Raw genomic sequence first — 20,379 nt, forward strand, 5'->3', positions numbered from 1 at the left:
TTGCGTTCTCGGTATCAGGCCCAAGTGGCCTTTTCAGGGCTTGTTCAGTCAGACGCAGGCTACTACACCAGGGAAGGACTGATACTAGCATTTGCATATTATCGCAGCCACGACTCCGGCAACAGGGGAGGCGGCAGCATCCATCTCTGAATCAGGCCTTATGTGTCATCTCTTCCAGATGTTGCCGAATCTGCCCAGTATAATGCTATGTAGTGCACCTAAAATGGCTGCCTCACCTGGATCTTTTGCATACATACCGACTTTCAGATTTTCCTCTCCGGGAGTTTCCCGGAGAGGAGATATTGGGGGGCGGGGCCAGACTAATTGTGTCATTAAACCTGGGAATCCTGCATATTTGACAAGGAGGCGGTACCAAATGACGTGATTCTCAGAATCCCCGAGAAAATTGTCCCCATTCTGGAAGTGGGAGAGAATGCGAGAGAAGTGCCTTTCCGGGGATGCGGGGGGGGTTACCCAAAAAAACGTGAGCCTCCCGCAGGTCCCGGGAGGGTAGTCATGTATGATCTGTTGTGGGTAGGATGAATAATCTGGGCAGCACAGACGGTGTAATGGTTAGCGTTACTGCCTCACAGCACTGAGGTCAGGGGTTCGATTCCCACCCCGGCCCTACCTGTGTGGAGTTTGTATATTCTCCCTGTGCTTGCGTGGGTTTCCTCTGGGTGCTCCGGTTTCCTCCCACATTCCAAAAATATACTGGTAGGTTCATCGGCTCCCAACACAAATTACCCCTAGTGTGTGCGCATGTGATAGGGAATATAGATTGTAAGCTCCACTGGGGCAGGGACTGATGTGAATGGCCAAATATTCTCTGTAAAGCGCTGCGGAATATGTGTGCGCTATATAAATAACTGGTAATAAATAAATAATAAATAAATAAATAATCCTTGGAATTTAGGCCCTGAATCAGGGCCGGTCTTCTTGCTCTTCAGAGCGGCCTCCTGGCTGCTTGCATAGCTGTGGGTGACCACCCACAGCTATAGCGAGCGGCCAGGAAGATGGTCGCGATGGTCAAGACCATCGCAACCATCGGGCTTGCGACGAGACCCTTGTGGTAGGGTCTCGTTGCCGCAAGCCCCAGAGTGCTTTTGGCTCTAACAGCCGAAAGCACTCCCACTGACATTCCCATGGGAACGCCTCCATCTGGGCAGCCACGCCCCCGGCCCGCCCACCAAAGGGGGCGTGCTGTCACTCAACATCGACAGCACGCCCCCTTTGGTACGAGACCCGGAGCGACAGAGTACCCGTCGCTATCCGGGTCTCGCGCATGCGCATGACGTGGGCCCCCATCGAACCGCTTGCGGGGCATCAAGCAGCCACAAACATCAGAAGAAAATTAACATACAGCAACAGACAACGATCGCCTCGATCGTTAGCTGCTATCACTCGTTAGTTAGAGGAGGTGCTTTGTTCATGTATGGGCTTCACTTTGGTTGCGACTGACCAGCCGTGCGATTGCTTTTTTCAGAGATTCTCGATCGTTAGGCGTACGACCGAGCGGCCGCAACGACAGCCTCTGAATGAGGTCCTTATTCCTCCAGCTACTCCCCTGATGGGTGTACAGTAGCAGGGCCAATAGCGTGCAGGCAGTGGTGATGTGGCGCACATAAAAGAGGGGTGGTCATGGGCCCAGGGACATTCCTAGCACTTTGAAAATATAAGGCCACTTCCAACCCAGCAACCGCTCACTGGTGAGGTCTGTGGTTCCCAGGAGTCGGGACAGGGATAGCATCCCTCACCTGTTACATTACACACAAAGCCGTCATCACCATAGGAAAGGATTCTTTATTGTAAGGGTGGTAAAGCTTTGGTGGTTCTCAATAGAAAGTATCTGGGAATAGCTGATCTTTATGAACGTTTGCCGTTTTTTTTAAATTGTTCTATGTAATAACTGTTAATCTGCTTAACAAAACCAGGACTTCTCCTCCCAGATTATCTGTCGGGGTTCAGGGGCAGCCGGGCTCTCAGCTGGAATTGACCCAGGAACGCCAGAGCATTGACCTTCTCAGGATACAGAGGAAGAGCAGCAAGCAAAGATAGGTGAGACCCAGGACAGCGGCACAGAGGTGGCACAGTGTTATGATCCAGAAGGCGTACAGGTAAAGGACCCGATTACATCTCTTTGGGCCTGATGGAGAATCCCAGGGTTCATTGTTCAGAGAATATATCCAGACATTACCTGCAGAGGGGAGATATATAACTCTGAGCATTGTACAACCGCCACTCTCCTCCCTCCCCCGATTATCTGCCTTGTAGATTATTGCCTGCACTCTCTGCTCTTTACCTGCCTGCACTCTCTGGCCCTGTGTCACGCCTGCTCTCTCTAACCTGTGGAACGCCTGCACTCTCTGACTCCATGGACTTCCTGCACTCTCTGACCCCGTGGACCACATTCACTCTCTGGCCTGTGGACCGCCTGCACTCTCTGACCCCATGGACCGCTGCACACTGACCACATGGACCGCATTCACTCTCTGGCCTGTGGACCGCCTGCACTCTCTGACCCCATGGACCGCTGCACACTGACCCCATGGACCGCCTGCACTCTCTGGCCCCGTGAGCCGCCTGCACTCTCTCGACCTGTGCGCCGCCTGCACTCTCTGACCCCGTGATCCGCCTGCACTCTCTGACCCCGTGGGCCGCCTGCACTCTCTGACCCCGTGGGCCGCCTGCACTCTCTGACCCCGTGGGCCGCCTGCACTCTCTGACCCCGTGGGCCGCCTGCACACTCTCACCCCGTGGGCCGCCTGCACACTCTCACCCCGTGGGCCGCCTGTCACCACCAGCACTCTCTGCCATGTGACTGCCTGCACTCAGAATTTGGGCTACAATTGTTGAAAGTGGAGAGCTCTACTGGGCACACTAGTAGCTTTCTACTTAGCTTCAGAGAGACCCTGGTATTACCGCCAGCCACCAAGCCTTCCAGCTTTCCTGTACCGCTACAGATGCACTGACTGGCTGGGGTGTTGAATATCACCCGCTGGTGTATACTGGAACAATGCTACACCCACAAACCTTTGCACACATATTTCCAGTAACAATGATATTGATACCCCCATAGCTCCTCCATTCTCTAACTTAGATCTTCCCAGTTCTTTGTAGCTCCCGCATCCCCTATATCCCAGCTCCCCACACCCTCTGCTTCCTGCTCATATTCACCTGCTATGAAGAAAGCAAAAAGGAATAGGAACATCACTGACTGTGCACAAATAGTGGCCAGACTGACAGATGGCGGCTCTCTGCCGTCCCCACAGGGGAGACATGTTAGGGAGAGTAGTAGCAGACATGCCGCCCCCGAAATAATGAGATAGTAGGGAATCAGATACTGGCCGGGACAGTCGTTTATGTAGATCGCACCTGGGAATGAGAATAACACATAAGTTATAACCATCAGTATGTAGTTAATATCATTAGTTGCAGAAGACAGCAGTGTCTTGGTAGGAAGGTGTGTGGTGATGGAGCAAATAATACTGGGGGTACAGTGATACAGTAGATAGGGAGGAGAGTACAGTGATACAGTAGATAGGAAAGAGAGTACAGTGATACAGTAGATAGGAAGGAGGGTACAGTGATACAGTAGATAAGGAGGAGAGTACAGTGATACAGTAGATAAGGAGGAGAGTACAGTGATACAGTAGATAGGGAGGAGAGTACAGTGATACAGTAGATAGGGAGGAGGGTACAGTGATACAGTAGATAGTGAGGGTACAGTGATACAGTAGATAGGGAGAAGGGAACAGTAGATAGGGAGGAGGGTACAGTGATACAGTAGATAGGAAGGAGAGTACAGTGATACAGTAGATAGTGAGGGTACAGTGATACAGTAGATAGGGAGGAGGGTACAGTGATACAGTAGATAGGAGGGTGGGTACAGTGATACAATAGATAGGGAGGAGGGTACAGTGATACCGTAGATAGGAAGGAGAGTACAGTGATACAGTAGATAGGGAGGAGGGTACAGTGATACAGTAGATAGGAAGGAGAGTACAGTGATACAGTAGATAGGAAGGAGAGTACAGTGATACAGTAGATAGTGAGGGTACAGTGATACAGTAGATAGGGAGAAGGGAACAGTAGATAGGGAGGAGGGTACAGTGAAACAGTAGATAGGAAGGAGAGTACAGTGATACAGTAGATAGTGAGGGTACAGTGATACAGTAGATAGGGAGGAGGGTACAGTGATACAGTAGATAGGAGGGTGGGTACAGTGATACAGTAGATAGGGAGGAGGGTACAGTGATACAGTAGATAGGAGGGTGGGTACAGTGATACAGTAGATAGGAGGGTGGGTACAGTGATACCGTAGATAGGAAGGAGGGTACAGTGATACAGTAGATAGGAAGGAGAGTATAGTGATACCGTAGATAGGGCGGAGGGTACAGTGATACAGTAGATAGGGAGGAGGGTACAGTGATACAGTAGATAGGAAGGAGAGTACAGTGATACAGTAGATAGGGAGGAGGGTACAGTGATACAGTAGATAGGAAGGAGAGTACAGTGATACAGTAGATAGGGAGGAGGGTACAGAGATACAGTAGATAGGGAGGAGAGTACAGTGATACAGTAGATAGGGAGGAGGGTACAGTGATACAGTAGATAGGAAGGTGGTTACAGTGATACAGTAGATAGGGAGGAGAGTACAGTGATACAGTAGATAGGGAGGAGAGTACAGTGATACAGTAGATAGGGAGGAGGGTACAGTGATACAGTAGATAGGACGGAGGGTACAGTGATACAGTAGATAGGACGGAGGGTACAGTGATACAGTAGGGTGGGAGGAGGGTACAGTGATACAGTAGGGTGGGAGGAGGGTACAGTGATACAGTAGATAGGGAGGAGGGTACAGTGATACAGTAGATAGGGAGGAGGGTACAGTGATACAGTAGAGAGGGAGGAGAGTACAGTGATACAGTAGAGAGGGAGGAGAGTACAGTGATACAGTAGACAGGGAGGAGGGTACAGTCATACAGTAGACAGGGAGGAGGGTACAGTGATACAGTAGATAGGGAGGAGAGTACAGTGATACAGTAGATAGGGAGGAGGGTACAGTGATACAGTAGATAGGAAGGAGAGTACAGTGATACAGTAGATAGTGAGGAGGGTACAGTGATACAGTAGATAGGGAGGAGGGTACAGAGATACAGTAGATAGGGAGGAGAGTACAGTGATACAGTAGATAGGGAGGAGGGTACAGTGATACAGTAGATAGGAAGGTGGTTACAGTGATACAGTAGATAGGGAGGAGGGTACAGAGATACAGTAGATAGGGAGGAGAGTACAGTGATACAGTGGATAGGGAGGAGGGTACAGTGATACAGTAGATAGGAAGGTGGGTACAGTGATACAGTAGATAGGGAGGAGAGTACAGTGATACAGTAGATAGGGAGGAGAGTACAGTGATACAGTAGATAGGGAGGAGGGTACAGTGATACAGTAGATAGGACGGAGGGTACAGTGATACAGTAGATAGGGAGGAGGGTACAGTGATACAGTAGATAGGGAGGAGGGTACAGTGATACAGTAGATAGGAAGGAGAGTACAGTGATACAGTAGATAGTGAGGAGGGTACAGAGATACAGTAGATAGGGAGGAGAGTACAGTGATACAGTGGATAGGGAGGAGGGTACAGTGATACAGTAGATAGGGAGGAGAGTACAGTGATACAGTAGATAGGGAGGAAGGTACAGTGATACAGTAGATAGGGAGGAGGGTACAGAGATATAGTAGATAGGGAGGAGAGTACAGTGATGGAATGAGGGCTCAGTTAATGATTTCCCCCCTGAGAACACTATTTACAGCTTATGCACAGCTTCAAATGTTCCTGATCTCCAGCCCTTTAAAAATAATGGGCCTGATTCAGAGGTGGCGCATTGAATAAAACGTTGTACTATTGGTCACACAACCATTGCACCATCAGCACCATCGGTCGCACACCCGTGGCACCACCGGAGATTAGAGCAGCCGTATGGTTGCTCAGAATTGCCGCCTGAACATGGCTGCCAAAATTGCTGCAACTGCGAAAAAAGTCAGTCATTGACAGTAACACACCTGTATCTGTATAGCCACTCCCCTCTTGTCACCCTGATACGCCCTTTTCCAATACCACTTGTCTGCCTCCAGATTCTCATGCGTTCCTAGCTGGTAATCATTGGGACGCAATCGCAGTGCGACTCCGGCGCCTGTTCAGTACAAAATAGAACTGCGCAAACATTGGTACTGCGCCACGCCTTGCATCAGGTCCAAAGCCCTGTAATAAAAGATTTCTGCCCTAAAAACACTGGGCCTCATTCAGAGACGTACGCCATTGCAATCGCAGCTACAATCCCGTACTCTGCTGCTGTGCAAAAATACGCTAATGCATGCAGCCACCTATTGAGACGCCCACCTGCGGCTTCACAGATCTAAACAAGTGCCGTACAAACATCGACCTGAGTAACCCTATTGTCGTGCAGAATGGCTGCATGAACAGAGACGCCGGTACCATATTTTCTGCATACAGATACACGCCCCGGAAACTGTCACGATATGCCCACGTTTTTGTCGCCATTCCCCGTTACTTACCACAAAACGGCCCCTGCCTGTCAGATCACTGCCAAATAAATCCTTAGTCGCATTTCGTTGCAATTCCGTCGCCTCCCATGCTTGTTGCTTCTAAGACGCATGTGCACTCGGCCGATAATCGCTCAACTGCGTAAATATTAGCCTTGCATTCACATTTCAATTCAGGCCCATTATCCATCTTGTCGGACATATCCAAGTGTGCTTTTATCTAATACCATGCCCATAATGCTCTTTAGTGATGGCTCAGAGCAGTCCCTGGTGCTGCAGAAGGTGGCTTCAAAAATAACAATTAATCTCAAACATCTCAAATTCTGTATCTAACCCAGCTATAGAGTTCTACTTTCTGCCTTTAAATTAAAGTAACCTCTGTTTTGGGCCTACTGTAAGACTGTTTGGGGAATGTTTGGGGACTGCATCATCTCTTTGTACCAATTAAATCCTTCAATTCTTCGTCTACAGGCAGATCCAGCTTTTTGACCCAACACTAAACATCTGGATGTATGAATGAAGTGACCACAGGGGCCCACTGCACAAGTACGGGCTGAATGGCTGCTCCCCATTGCCCATGGCTGGTGAGGATGGACAGTAACCACAACACATCTGACTCATCTCCTGCAGGTTTCAGTCAATACATGACCGTTCCTGGTGAGATGTTGGTCAGGAATAGCGGTCCTCTCGTGCCTATCCAAGCCGTGATTTGCAGCCAAAAAGGACCAATATGCAGTCACGTCTCCAGCAGTCTTGGTCACCTTAAGCTCACTAAAGGTTAGGTCCTACTGTAGAGCCAAAGATTGGGAACAGGGAGGGTTACATAGATGTGACACTTACCAATAGTGATACAGGCAATGCTAATCCCAACAAGGAGACACTTCCCGGCAACTGAGGAGAGAGGAAAACACAGGTATAGGGGAGGGGGGTCATACAAAAGACAAGGGGTCACTGTAATTTACTCTACTTGTCTTGGGGGCTACGGCTGGGTTTCTGGTCAGAGTGTCGACATTCAGAATATCAGTCATGGACTTTAGGCCGACGACCAAATGTTGACATTGTTAAAATACGGATATATAACATGTCGGCACCAGTAAGTAATTTGTGCAGTTTTCTGCTTATTTTTAGGGTTATGTTTAGACTAAAATAAGCAGAAAAGTGTATGGCGGCATTCTGGTGTCGACGCGATAAATATGTAATAATTTTAACCATGTTGACATTTTCATTGTGGACCAAGGGTCCATGTCGATACTCAGAACCTGTCGACATTCTGAATTTTGACCTTTCATACCACACCCCTACGGTAAAAGTAATGAGGTTATAACAACAACATTGGACTGAAGTAAAGACATGGGGGTATATTTACTATAGGTCGATTTTGGGTTTTTGGTGTATGTGTAGGTGATTGACAGTCTATTTTGCAAATCGGGGATTTACTAAAGGCAAAATGAACTATAAAAGACTATAAGACCGAATCATGACCAAAAGTGACCATTGACCAAACATCGATATTTTGCCATAGACCACTACAGGATCCCCTCATTTACAGTCGGATTGGAAATCAACTAAGAATCGACTACAAAACCAACTGAAAAATCCCCAAATAACGAGTGTGATACAGGAGACCGGCAGTCAGGATGCTGGGGGGTCAAAAGACCGACAGCGGCATCCTGATGCTGAGAATACCGACAGGGGCTCCGTAAGTTCTAACTCTCCCCCCTTCACCCCCTAAACCTCCCTTCCTGAATCCTAACCCTCCCCCCGGCAGCCTAACCTTAACCCTCCTCCCTTAGTGCCTAACCCTAACCCCCCCCAGTGGTGCCTAAACCTAACCACGCTGCCCACAGCCTAACCTCCCCACCCTCCCGCAGCCTAACCCCTCCCGGTGGTGCCTAACCCCCCCGCGGCCTAAACCGAACTCGGCCCACTATACTTATGTTCGGAATGCCAACTGTTCGGAATCCAGCATCGGCATCTCAAATGGTGTCAGGATTCTGGCGCCGGTCTTCTGCCCACGGATCGGGGTTCCGGCACCAGGATTTCGACGGCCAGCATCCTTAACGTCGGCATCTTAACTTCATCCCCCCAAAAACAGATGATTTGTAGCTTGTAAACACTATTCTATTGGTATACCCATACATTACATAACCAATAAAAATGGCTCTGGTGTCTCAGTTCTGTGTTCAGTTCAGAAGTTCGATTATCGAAGGATCTGCGACTGATGGCGCATCTTTGTACGCAGACGCTGGGATTTGCGAAGGCGCCGGGGGGGCATCTCAGTACAAATCCCATCGGCTGCGACATTTGCTTATTGTCATAGGGACGCAGAAGCTGCAGCATTAGTGTCCGTCTCTGAATCAGCAATTAATCCCCAATGTCCCTTTATTACAGCACTGGATAAACCTATTAGACTTACTTAGCAGGGGCTTTGGTAAGAATGGGTCCTGGACTGCCCTCAGCAGTGGGGTGTAGGGGCTGTCGCCATCCTCCATGTCACCGCTGGGATTAGGCAGAGCTGGCACCTGCGGGGATAATGGGCGATGGATGTGAGGACTGTACAGAGTGAATACGGACCCTCAGGTCGCTCATACAGGATGCAGGAACAATGGAGGCCCCGAGGGGCTGATTCTGAGTCGAGGTCTCGTCTGCGTCTATACGCTAATGCCGCTACATAGCCCTTCCCTGGTATATGTCCGTGTGTCTCAGGGTCTCATTCAGACCCGCTCGCGAGTGCTTAGCGCTCGCAAGCAGGTCGATGTTGCCCAAATGCGCACGACGGAGGCGCCTCCGTCGTGCGCATGCGCGAGACCTGAATAACGACGGGGTAGCCGTCGTTATGGGTCTTGCACCAAAGGGGGCGTGCTATCAATGGTGACTGACAGCACGCCCCCTTTGGTGGGCGTGCCGGGGGCGTGGCTGCCCAGACGGAGGCGTTCCCATGGGAACGCCTACCGTCTGGGTCACTAGTGATGTCAGTGGGAGTGCTTTTGGCTCTGGTAGAGCCAAAATCACTCCAGGGCTTGCGGTCAACGAGACCCTACCGCAAGGGTCTTGTCGCAAGCCCGATGGTCGCGATGGTCTTGACCATCGCGACCATCATCATGGACGCTTGCATAAGCTGTGGGTGGTAACCCACAGCTATGGGAGCGTCCACAGCTATGGGAGCGTCCCAAAAAAAAAAACACGCCCTGATTCAGAGCGGGCGCTCGTTCAGAGCGTCCGGCTCTGAATCAGGCCCTCAGTGCGCAAGGACTGAGAAGAGCACCATCAGCATCCGTAGATGTAGAAATACCGCTTGTTCGCACCATCAACACTTGCACCAGGGGACAGTTTCTCCATCCGAATTTGGCCTCCTGTGTGAGCGGATTAGCGTCTCTGTGCGCCACCGGGTTTCCCCTATACACCGCCGACACTCCCATAAGACACAACATCTCCGTGTGTCTATTTAGTCACCCCCCTTGTTACCTCCCAATCGCCATCCTCGAACACCCCTCACATTTCTACTACCGTGCGCCCAATTCTGTACCGCGGCTCTGTACGTGCAAAATCGGGACGCTTGAGCGGACAAAAAAAAACATTGCTCCACTGCATCTGATATCGCTGCTGCGTCCGACTCAGAATCAGCGACTGAGGGTCATTTGTGAACCACAAGAGAGGAAAACTGTAGTACAGCGATTCCCAAACGTCCTGGAATCAGGGCGTTTCAACATGTTTTTCATGGCGCACCGAGGCCAAAAGTTTCTTATTGAGAAACGATTTAAAGATTTAATAAACATTTAATAAACTGTGTGTTACCTATCGCCCTTAGGTTCAGTTAGGTGGTGGGGGACAGGGTTGCGCTTCAGTTTGTCCACGTATTTTATGATTGGCAGTTGGTTTTCCCTATCACATTGACCATAAATAATTTGATTTAGTCCTGGATCCACAACCTGGGACACCCCTGCCAGTGCCCCACAGCATCCAGTTTGGGAACCATTGCTGTATGGCAAAGCTATTTTCTTAGGGCACGTATGAAATAAAAACCTACATGCATAATTTCTGATAGGGATGGCAGATGGCAATCAACCATCAATGGTTTCCCAATGCTGGTCTACTGTCTTACCATCGATGGCAGAGGTCCATTGTACAGTGCATAGCCCCTCCCCTGTTGCGTGACACTTAGCCCCACTCTACTGATGATTGGCCCACTGCATCCTGGCTAGTGATACCCATTGATGTTTCACACCATTGAGGGATGGCCATTGAATGGCTCACCATTGATGGTCGCCATTGGTACTTTATATCGATGGATTTCAGGAAACCATCGCCTGGAAACAGTCAATGGTGTGAAACATCAATGGGTATCACTAGCTAGGATGCAGTGGGCCAATCATCAGTAGAGTGGGGCTAAGTGTCACGCAACAGGGGAGGGGCTAAGCACTGTCCAATGGACCTCTGCCATCGATGGTAAGACAGTAGACCAGCATTGGGAAACCATTGATGGTTGATTGCCATCTGCCATCCCTATCAGAAATTATGCATGTAGGTTTTTATTTCATACGTGCCCTAAGAAAATAACTTTTCCATTTAGCAATGGTTCCCAAACTGGATGCTGCGAGGCACTGGCAGGGGTGCCACAGGTTGGGGATCCAGGACTAAATCAAATTATTTATGGTCAATGTGATAGGGAAAGCCAACTGCCAATCACAAAATACGTGGACAGTTTCCAGGCGATGGTTTCCTGACATCCATCGATATAAAGCACCAATGGCGACCATCAATGGTCAGCCATTCAATGACCATCCTTGTTTTCTGGGTCATCTACTGAATTATTTTACAAGGTTGTTTCCAAAATCTGTACAGTGTACTAGACATAGGGAGGGGTCTTCTTACTAAACCTTGGAGAGAGATAAAGTGGATGGAGATAAAATACCAACCAATCAGCTTATTATAATGGTCATTTTTTAGGCACCCATGAAGTGTTGGAGCTCTAGGTGACTGCCTTAGTTCAGCCTAATGATAGCCCTGGCCCTGATTGGGGGAGGACTATAAACCCTCTGTTAGATGCTAACAAATATTCTGCCAGAAAATTAATGTGATTATGGAGGAGAGAAGTCAAACAATGGTAACTGCACTGAATAACGAGCTCTGCAAGCAGCCTCATAGTCATTGTTATTGTCTTTTTATTTATTTATCACTAAAGGTGCATACACACACAACTATTTTTTGAACGATTATCGTTAACAATATCGTTTATCGTTCAGTCGTTGAAAAAATTGTTCACTGTCTAAGTTAAAACGATGAACGATTATCGTTCATGCGCGTTCACATTTGTAGTTTGTAGTTCAGTCAGACTGACCAACCCAAAGATTTTCATTAAGGGAATATGCAAAAATCATTTGTAGTTCAAAAAAATCGTTCATTACATTTAGTAAATGAACGATTTTAGTACATGATTTTCGTTCATTTTTCCCTTGAAATCGTTTACTAAAATCGTTCATTTACAAAATCGTTATGGGTGTAGGCAGCTTTAAGGTGCGTACACACATAACGATTTTTTTAACGCTTTAACTATAACGACGTCATCAGCGTTAAATCGTTTGTAAAATCGTTCATCTTTTTACGCTGAACGATGAACGATAATCGTTCATGCGCGTTCATGTTTGCAGTTTGTAGTTCATCATCCATTCTGACTGTCCAACAAAGGATTTTCGTTCAGAAAATCGTTCGTGTTGTGCAGAATGAACGATAAACGATGAACGATTTCCATTCACTGTATGCATGATTCAAAAAATCGTTCATCGTTTTTGAAAATCGTTGATTATTTTAGTAACCAACGATTTTTAGTGAACGATGTTTGTTCACTTTCTCAAGGGAAAATCCGAACGAAAATCGTTCACTAAAATCGTTGGTTACTAACATCATTGTGTGTGTATGCAGCTTTAATATTAACATTAGCTAAACACAAATAAAAACATGTAGAGTTAGGGTCACTTCAGTCTATAATTACAGGGGTGGCACAACCATTGGTGCAGCACCAGCAGAGACTTTACCTCATATGTTGCAAAGGCTACTGAAGTGTCAGGGGATGGGGTGCGAGCTGTCAGGACCCTACTCACCTCCTCTCTGTCACGGGGTCTCTCACTCTGTACAACTGAAACAGAAAGTCTGAAGCCACTGAATCTCTAGCATCACACTTCCCCTACATACAGTACGTGTGACTGGAGAGGAAAGCAGGGGGGGAGGGTGGGGGGAGATAGAGAGATAACTGGAGCATGTACTCAGATAAAGACTGAGATAGACTGGATTACAGAAAAATAGCACCCAGAACTAAAAATGGCATTTTGTTGGGAGTTTACTCGGTGGAAATAAAATCTGATCTATCCTGCAGGTCCTGCGCGGAGATCCCCTCTCCTACAAGTGCTGGCTTGATTCCGTCAGTGGTGCTCTGGGCGCCTCCATGAACTCCCCATTCCCATCAGACCCGGCAGAGTCAGATCACAACCGCTGCCGGCATTTTGGTGGGGATGCACATTATTACCATTTGGGATCACTGGGCCTGATTCAGACCCGGATGGTATCTGCAGTCCGTTCGCAATTCTGCGCATGCATCGCAGTGCACATGTGCGAACTACACTGTGCGATCACAGATCCCTCGCTCGCCCAGCATAGACAGCCCAGCAGGATGAGTGACAGGAGAGGCCGTTTGTGGGTGGTGACAGGGGCAGACCACTAGAAACGGGGGGGAGTGGAGGTGCGAATGCAGGCGTGCCTGAGTGTCCCAACGTCGTATCAGAGGTGTGCATAATCAACAGGCAGCATCATAGTACATGTCACTTGGTGGGATTTGACACTGAAGTGACCGCAGTGCTTGCGAGCCTCAAGCGCTGCGATTGCATCCGATGGTGCTCGATGTACCAATGTTTTCATGCACTCCCAGGTGATGACGTGCGCAAAGTGGGCGTCTTATGAATGGCCGGTGGGCGTCTGCATACACATAGTGATCGCACTTGCCGTGCAATAGCCTGCCTTGCTGGGCGTGAGCTGGATTTGCATACGCTGGGAGCGAGCGAACGCATCTAGCGAACGGGTCTGAATGAGCTCCACAGTCAGGCAACATGTATGGGGAGGGGATTGGAGACCACTGCACCCAAACATGGCTGCTCATGTTTATTTACAGTCTTTGCTGAACCTGATGTATGGATTATCCCGTCTTGTAAATGCTTCTTCTCAATTCACAACCAGCAGTGTCGGACTAGAGCCTCGCAGGAGAATGCAGGGGCCAACAAGAGATAGGGCGCATGTCCTGTCTACTGCTTACCTAGTCTAGCCCTTACACCAAAATCCATAACTGTGTCACTCCTTTCGCAGTGGTGTGGGATGGCCGAGGTGACATCTCACAGACACCTACCTCTAGCCCAGCGTTCTCTCTGGCTAGCTCAGCCATCTCTTCCCCTGTAACCACTGAGCCATGTATAGAGGATTCCCTATCAGCAACAAGCGTTAGACTATGCACCTCTGTTCCTGCCAGGGCTAACAAACCCCCATAAGGAGGCTGGAACATGGCTGCTGTTAGGCTCGCAGGTCTCCGCTGGCTAACCCCCAGGTGTGACCTGCTGGGGCATACCGGAATAAAGGGACTGGTCAATGGCACTGGGACTTGCCATGAGGAAACCAGAAAGGAGTGTCAGGCCAGCAACAAACATAGGGCTTATTCAGGGATGTATTGCAAACCAATGGTTAGTCTACATCTCCAATCTTTGTGGATCGGCGCCTGTGCAGAACTGGTCCTGTGAGCTCGCTCACTCGCAGCCCCCCCTTAGCCGCATGATTGACATGCTGCAGCGTTTGAGGGGCATTGCGGGGACAGCGACCGGAATTTGTTCTCCAAAACGTGGGGTGTCGCCCTCAATTTGGAGGTGTGCCGAGCCCAGGGTAAGCGTTGGCAGACGCAAACCTCCTGGACCCAGCTGTCCATGTCCTTAGGCCGAGCTAAGCAAGTCTCAACTTATGCAGCCTGGCCGGTCGCCAAAGCTGCAGCCATAGTGACCGATGCTGGCGATGGTTTTCGATGGTGATCCGAGGCAGTGGCTAACGACGCTGCACTCAGATCGCACATGCAATGCAGGGGGTGTCTATTTCCTGTAGACAGCTCCTGCAGCATTTGCATTTTGTTGGACAGGCGGCTGCGCAATATCGTCCATCTCTGAATGAGCCCCAGATTCGGCGTCAGAGCCGAGTCAAGAAGCCACAGAAGAGTCAGGAGCAGTCTGGGTCACAATCACAAGGCACAGCCGGATACTATGAGCAGGTGTAAATAGACGAAGGTGGATTTGCATTGGCTGCAGCGGCCCAATCACCGCAACATTAGTTCTCTCAGGAGGTTGTGCCTCTCCCCCTATACAGAACAGGGTCGCACAAGCTAGAGCAGGGGTTTTCAAACTCAGTCCTCAAGACCCCACACAGTTCACATTTTCCAGGTCACCCAGCAGATGCACAGGTGTATTCATTACTCACTGACACATTTTAGAAGATCCACAGGTGGAGCTAATTATTTGACTTGTGATTGTGAGGAGACCTGGAAAACATGCACCGTGTGGGGTCCTGAAGACCGAGTTTGAGAACCTGTGAGCTAGAGGATGACAAGGTGCCATTCCAGGAATCCGGAGACACAGGTGTAGCACTGTGCACTGGGAATTAGCACCAAACCATGTCACATTGGAATCACACTCCTTTATTCACTCCTGAAGCACGTTACTTTGCTGCAGGTATCACAAGTAATCATTAGTGACTGGGCAGTATCAGAGGTGATACTCACCTTGGGACAGTCTCTCAGCCTGCACTGTCTCCATCTCTCCCCGTTTCCTCTTTACATGCACCTGTGTTCTCTCTAATCAGGTATCCTGTCTCAGCAGTCTCTAGTCAGCCAAATGAAGGCCCTCCCACATAAAGGGGTAAATTTACTAATGGTCTGACAGGCATTTTATCTGGACGTGTATGCCCAGCTTAAGATGGGAGTTCTATTTAAGAAGTGATGTTGCCCATAGCAACCAATCAGATTCTGCTTCTCATTTATCTAGCACCTTCTAGAAGATAATACCTGGAATCTGATTGATTGCTATGGGCAACATCACTTCTTAATAGAACTCCCATCTTAGTAAATTTACTCCAAAGTGTTGAAAGAGATCTAATGCAGGGCAAATAAGAAACTAAAGCTGGGTACACACCTCAATGTTGTGCCAACCCAGCGACGTCGCCTCATCTGATGTACAACAGGCATTCCGGGGCTGGTACCAAGTCCTACCTGTCAGGTTGCCGAACTGAATATATGAGCGGTAGCTCTTCACTTTGCCATACCTCCCAACTGTCCCGCTTCTGTAGGGACAGTCCTGCTATTTAGGCACTGTCCCGCTATCCCACCCGCGGGTCGCAGTGTCCCGTGGTGGGAGTTGAAGTTGGGGTAAATCATCTCTTCACCCGGGAGAGCCTGGAGCAGCCCAGCATCTCCGGGGATGTTGGCCTAGGGATGGACATCGGAAACCAATGTTTACTAACCATCGATGATTTCTTTTTCAATGTTAGTGTTTTACCATCCGATGGTGGCCTTCTGATGTTTGCCACCATCAAATGGTAACCATTCAATTGTGTTCCGATGGTGGCCTTTTTTTTTAAATTCCTAATATAGCTATGGGTCCTTGGCTGCTGTCTGAATCAGGGAATCTTCATAACTTATGCGCTCGCAAGCGGGTCGATGGTGGCCCAGTGCGCATGTGCGAGACCCGGATAGCGACGGCCTAACCGTTGCTCCGGGTCTCGTACCAAAGGGGGCGTGCTGTCGATGTTGAGTGACAGCACGCCCCCTTTGGTGGGCGGGCCAGGGGCGTGACTGCCCAGACGGAGGCGCTCCCATGGGAACGCCTACCATCTGGGGCCGGCCACAAGTGATGTCAGTGGGAGTGCTTTCGGCTCTGTTAGAGCCGAAAGCACTCTGGGGCTTGCGCAACGAGACCCTACCACAAGGGTCTCGTCGCAAGCCCGATGGTCGAGATGGTCCTGACCATCGCGACCATCTTCCTGGCTGCTCGCTATAGCTGTGGGTGGTCACCTACAGCTATGCGAGCGGCCAGGAGGCCGCTCTAAAAAACAAGAGGCCGGCCCTGAGTCAGAGCGTCCTGCTCTGAATCAGGCCCTTAGTCCTGGGTGCTGCTCAGCACTGTCAGTGCCAGCTGCACTGTCTCTCCTCCTCGCTTCCTGGCTGTAAAAACACACTGGACTCACTTCAGCAACCTCCCCACCTGTGCCGGGCATGCTGCACCCAGACGGTATATGTATATGTAGCAGGGGCGGATAGGGGTAGGCTGGGAGTAGTAGTAGTTCAGAGCAAGGGGCAGGATGGGAGTAATAGTGGAAGGGGCAGGATGGGAGCAGTAATGTGGAGCAGGATGGGAGCAGTAGTGTGGAGCAGGGTGGGAGCAGTAGTGTGGAGCAGGATGGGAGCAGTAGTGTGGAGCAGGGTGGGAGCAGTAGTGTGGAGCAGGATGGGAGCAGTAGTGTGGAGCAGGGTGGGAGCAGTAGTGTGGAGCAGGATGGGAGCAGTAGTGTGGAGCAGGGTGGGAGCAGTAGTGTGGAGCAGGATGGGAGCAGTAGTGTGGAGCAGGGTGGCTGAAGTGGTGGGAATAATAATTATTGGGCAGGATGGGAGTAATAGTGGAAGGGGCAGGATGGGAGTGGAAGAAGCTTAACTACACACTCGAGGGTCACCTCAGCTCACCGCAGCCCAATGGTCCCGGCTGCTGTCCCTCTCTCAGCGCTGACAGCCACAGGTGTGCTGAGAAAGCCCCTGCCAACTTGTCCCGCTACTCCGGCTCCTACTCCCAGGCACAGCGCACCTGCACAAACCCCGCCTACCTGCGTGGTCCACGTCATCTCCCCAGGGGATGGCCCGGCCATGCCACAGAGAAGGGCGCTGAGGGAGGGTGGGGACACTGCAGATTGATAGTGGAGCTGGGAGCTTCTGGTTTGCGTTCCATAGCGGAATACAAATCCCGGAAGTGAAGCAGCTGGCAGGCAGTGTCAACCCAAGCCCAGCAAAGGGGTTCATGGGGCCGGCCCAGCGGGATCTTTCAATCCACCCCTGATTTGTAGTGTACCCTATAGACCCCGCAGCACAGCGCGGTTGCGTTGCTACATTAGAGAGTACGGTTAGTTACCATCGCATAGAAAGTTTCAATTGTGGAAGACCAGCCATCATTTGACGGTGGGCTTCCGATGTCTATCCCTATGCTGGGCTCGCCCCCAAAGTGATGAAAAGGTGGGAGGGCGAGGCCACACCCCCTTCACACTCAGTCTCCCTCTCTCTCTTCCCCCCCCCCCTCTCTCTCCCCCTCTCTCTCTCTCAGCTGCTCACCTCCGATCAGTGGCGCTCTTTAGCTCTCCACTCCCAACGGCCCCCAACTGTCACTCTGCTCTTTATTTATTTATTTTTTAAATAAACTTTAATTAAAATGGCACTGGCCTCCACGCCCTTTTCCGAAATGGCCTTATTTTATAGGGATATCGCAGACTGACTATTCCCCAAGTGAGTGAGTGTCACCTCGGATGTAAACCTGTGAGACAGCCTGGGGCTTGTACTGCACCTGCGTCATCCACCGCCCAGCTGGTTATGTGCAGCGTCCCTACATGTCCCGGAGAGAGAAGAGAGGGGCTGAGCCATGCCAAGAGGAACCAGAGCAAGACATATTTGGCCACATGAGAAGCTCCAACACCGTCCACGAGTGTAAAAGGGGCCACATGGGTTTATTATACGGCTCAGTCACACACAGCCTGTGACGCATATTATTAATGGCTCTATGAATAAAACGCAAGCTGTGATACGTTTGATGTGATTGCTGTTTTATTTGCAAAGTCTATATGAACGGCTGAATCATTCTGCATACACACAAAGGAGATCCCCTGCCAGGGTTTGTTCTTGAAATTCATCGTCCATCTTGTTCAGATCACTTTAGAAGACAAACAGAAATAATTTAAATAAATCCTAATGCGAGAGAGGGAGCCGGAGGAGGGGGGGTGGGGGGGGGGTGTTTAGACTCAGCAGGCAGGCGCTGTCTTTACATATGTGGGACCCTTTGAAAAAAAAAAAAGAAATAAGATTGTATTAGTATAATGAATGATATATATATTTATTGTATGTTTATGCCATATAGAATATTATTATTATTATTGTTATTATCATTATAACAATCAGTGTGTGGTGTGTGTAGCAGTGATCAGCGTGTGGTCTGTGTAGCAGTGGTCAGCGTGTGGTCTGTGTAGCAGTGATCAGCGTGTGGTGTGTGTAGCAGTGATCAGCGTGTGGTCTGTGTAGCAGTGGTCAGCGTGTGGTCTGTGTAGCAGTGATCAGCGTGTGGTGTGTGTAGCAGTGATCAGCGTGTGGTCTGTGTAGCAGTGATTAGCGTGTGGTCTGTGTAGCAGTGATCAGCGTGTGGTCTGTGTAGCAGTGATCAGCGTGTGGTCTGTGTAGCAGTGTGTCAGTGTGTGGTGTGTGTAGCGGTGATCAGCGTGTGGTGTGTGTAGCGGTGATCAGCGTGTGGTGTGTGTAGCGGTGATCAGCGTGTGGTGTGTGTAGCGGTGATCAGCGTGTGGTCTGTGTAGCGGTGATCAGCGTGTGGTGTGTGTAGCGGTGATCAGCGTGTGGTGTGTGTAGCGGTGATCAGCGTGTGGTCTGTGTAACGGTGATCAGCGTGTGGTGTGTGTAGCGGTGATCAGCGTGTGGTGTGTGTAGCGGTGATCAGCGTGTGGTGTGTGTAGCGGTGATCAGCGTGTGGTGTGTGTAGCGGTGATCAGCGTGTGGTGTGTGTAGCGGTGATCAGCGTGTGGTGTGTGTAGCGGTGATCAGCGTGTGGTGTGTGTAGCAGTGATCAGCGTGTGGTGTGTGTAGCAGTGTGTCAGCGTGTGGTGTGTGTAGCAGTGATCAGCGTGTGGTCTGTGTAGCAGAGATCAGCGTGTGGCGTGTGTAGCAGTGATCAGCGTGTGGCGTGTGTAGCAGTGATCAGCGTGTGGTGTGTGTAACAGTGATCAGCGTGTGGTCTGTGTAGCAGTGATCAGCGTGTGGTGTATGTAGCAGTGATCAGCGTGTGGTGTGTGTAGCAGTGATCAGCGTGTGGTGTGTGTAGCAGTGATCAGCGTGTGGTCTGTGTAGCAGTGATCAGCGTGTGGTGTGTGTAGCAGTGATCAGCGTGTGGTGTGTGTAGCAGTGATCAGCGTGTGGTGTGAGTAGCAGAGATCAGCGTGTGGTGTGTGTAGCAGTAATCAGCGTGTGGTGTGTGTAGCAGTGATCAGCGTGTGGTGTGTGTAGCAGTGATCAGCGTGTGGTGTGTGTAGCAGTGATCAGCGTGTGGTGTGTGTAGCAGTGATCAGCGTGTGGTGTGTGTAGCAGTGTATCAGCGTGTGGTGTGTGTAACAGTGATCAGCGTGTGTTGTGTGTAGCAGTGATTAGCGTGTGGTCTGTGTAGCAGTGATCAGCGTGTGGTGTGTGTAGCAATGATCAGCGTGTGGTGTGTGTAGCAGTGATCAGCGTGTGGTGTGTGTAGCAGTGATCAGCGTGTGGTGTGTGTAGCAGTGATCAGCGTGTGGTCTGTGTAGCAGAGATCAGCGTGTGGTGTGTGTAGCAGTGATCAGCATGTGGTGTGTGTAGCAGTGATCAGCGTGTGGTCTGTGTAGCAGAGATCAGCGTGTGGTGTGTGTAACAGTGATCAGCGTGTGGTCTGTGTAGCAGTGATCAGCGTGTGGTCTGTGTAGCAGTGATCAGCGTGTGGTGTGTGTAGCAGTGATCAG

At 50.0% G+C, this 20,379-nt stretch overlaps 1 protein-coding gene across 3 annotated transcripts; it reads right to left on the minus strand.

Moving 5' to 3' along the window:
* Positions 1-1,785: 1,785 nt before the first annotated feature.
* Positions 1,786-15,469, minus strand: LOC148507454 (transmembrane protein 272-like). 3 transcript variants are annotated; one of them, XM_088446039.1, is made up of 5 exons: positions 15,365-15,469; positions 8,984-9,089; positions 7,408-7,458; positions 3,178-3,375; positions 1,786-2,197 (listed from the first exon to the last, which is right to left on the minus strand). In XM_088446039.1, exons 2-5 carry the CDS (start codon positions 9,057-9,059, stop codon positions 1,983-1,985), a joined length of 540 nt encoding a protein of 179 aa, XP_088302165.1. In that variant the 5' UTR covers positions 9,060-9,089; positions 15,365-15,469; the 3' UTR covers positions 1,786-1,982. The 3 variants fall into 3 exon arrangements, with proteins under 3 accessions (XP_088302165.1, XP_088302166.1, XP_088302167.1); XM_088446040.1 differs by lacking the exon at positions 15,365-15,469 and adding an exon at positions 12,666-12,687; XM_088446041.1 differs by lacking the exon at positions 15,365-15,469 and adding an exon at positions 12,600-12,674.
* Positions 15,470-20,379: the final 4,910 nt, after the last annotated feature.

Source organism: Taudactylus pleione, unplaced genomic scaffold (assembly GCF_031769625.1).
Source record: "Taudactylus pleione unplaced genomic scaffold, aTauple2 ptg000393l, whole genome shotgun sequence".
NCBI classification, from domain to species: Eukaryota; Metazoa; Chordata; class Amphibia; order Anura; family Myobatrachidae; genus Taudactylus; species Taudactylus pleione.

Excerpts from the sequence above, each read along its gene's own strand:
- LOC148507454 (XM_088446039.1), bottom strand. The coding sequence starts at position 9,059 with ATGGAGGATGGCGACAGCCCCTACACCCCACTGCTGAGGGCAGTCCAG. Across the intron at positions 7,459-8,983 it reads CTTACCAAAGCCCCTGCTAA|TTGCCGGGAAGTGTCTCCTT; the intron begins GTAAGTCTAATA and ends CTCTCTCCTCAG. Across the intron at positions 2,198-3,177 it reads TTTTGCTTTCTTCATAGCAG|GTAATGTCTGGATATATTCT; the intron begins GTGAATATGAGC and ends TCCCCTCTGCAG.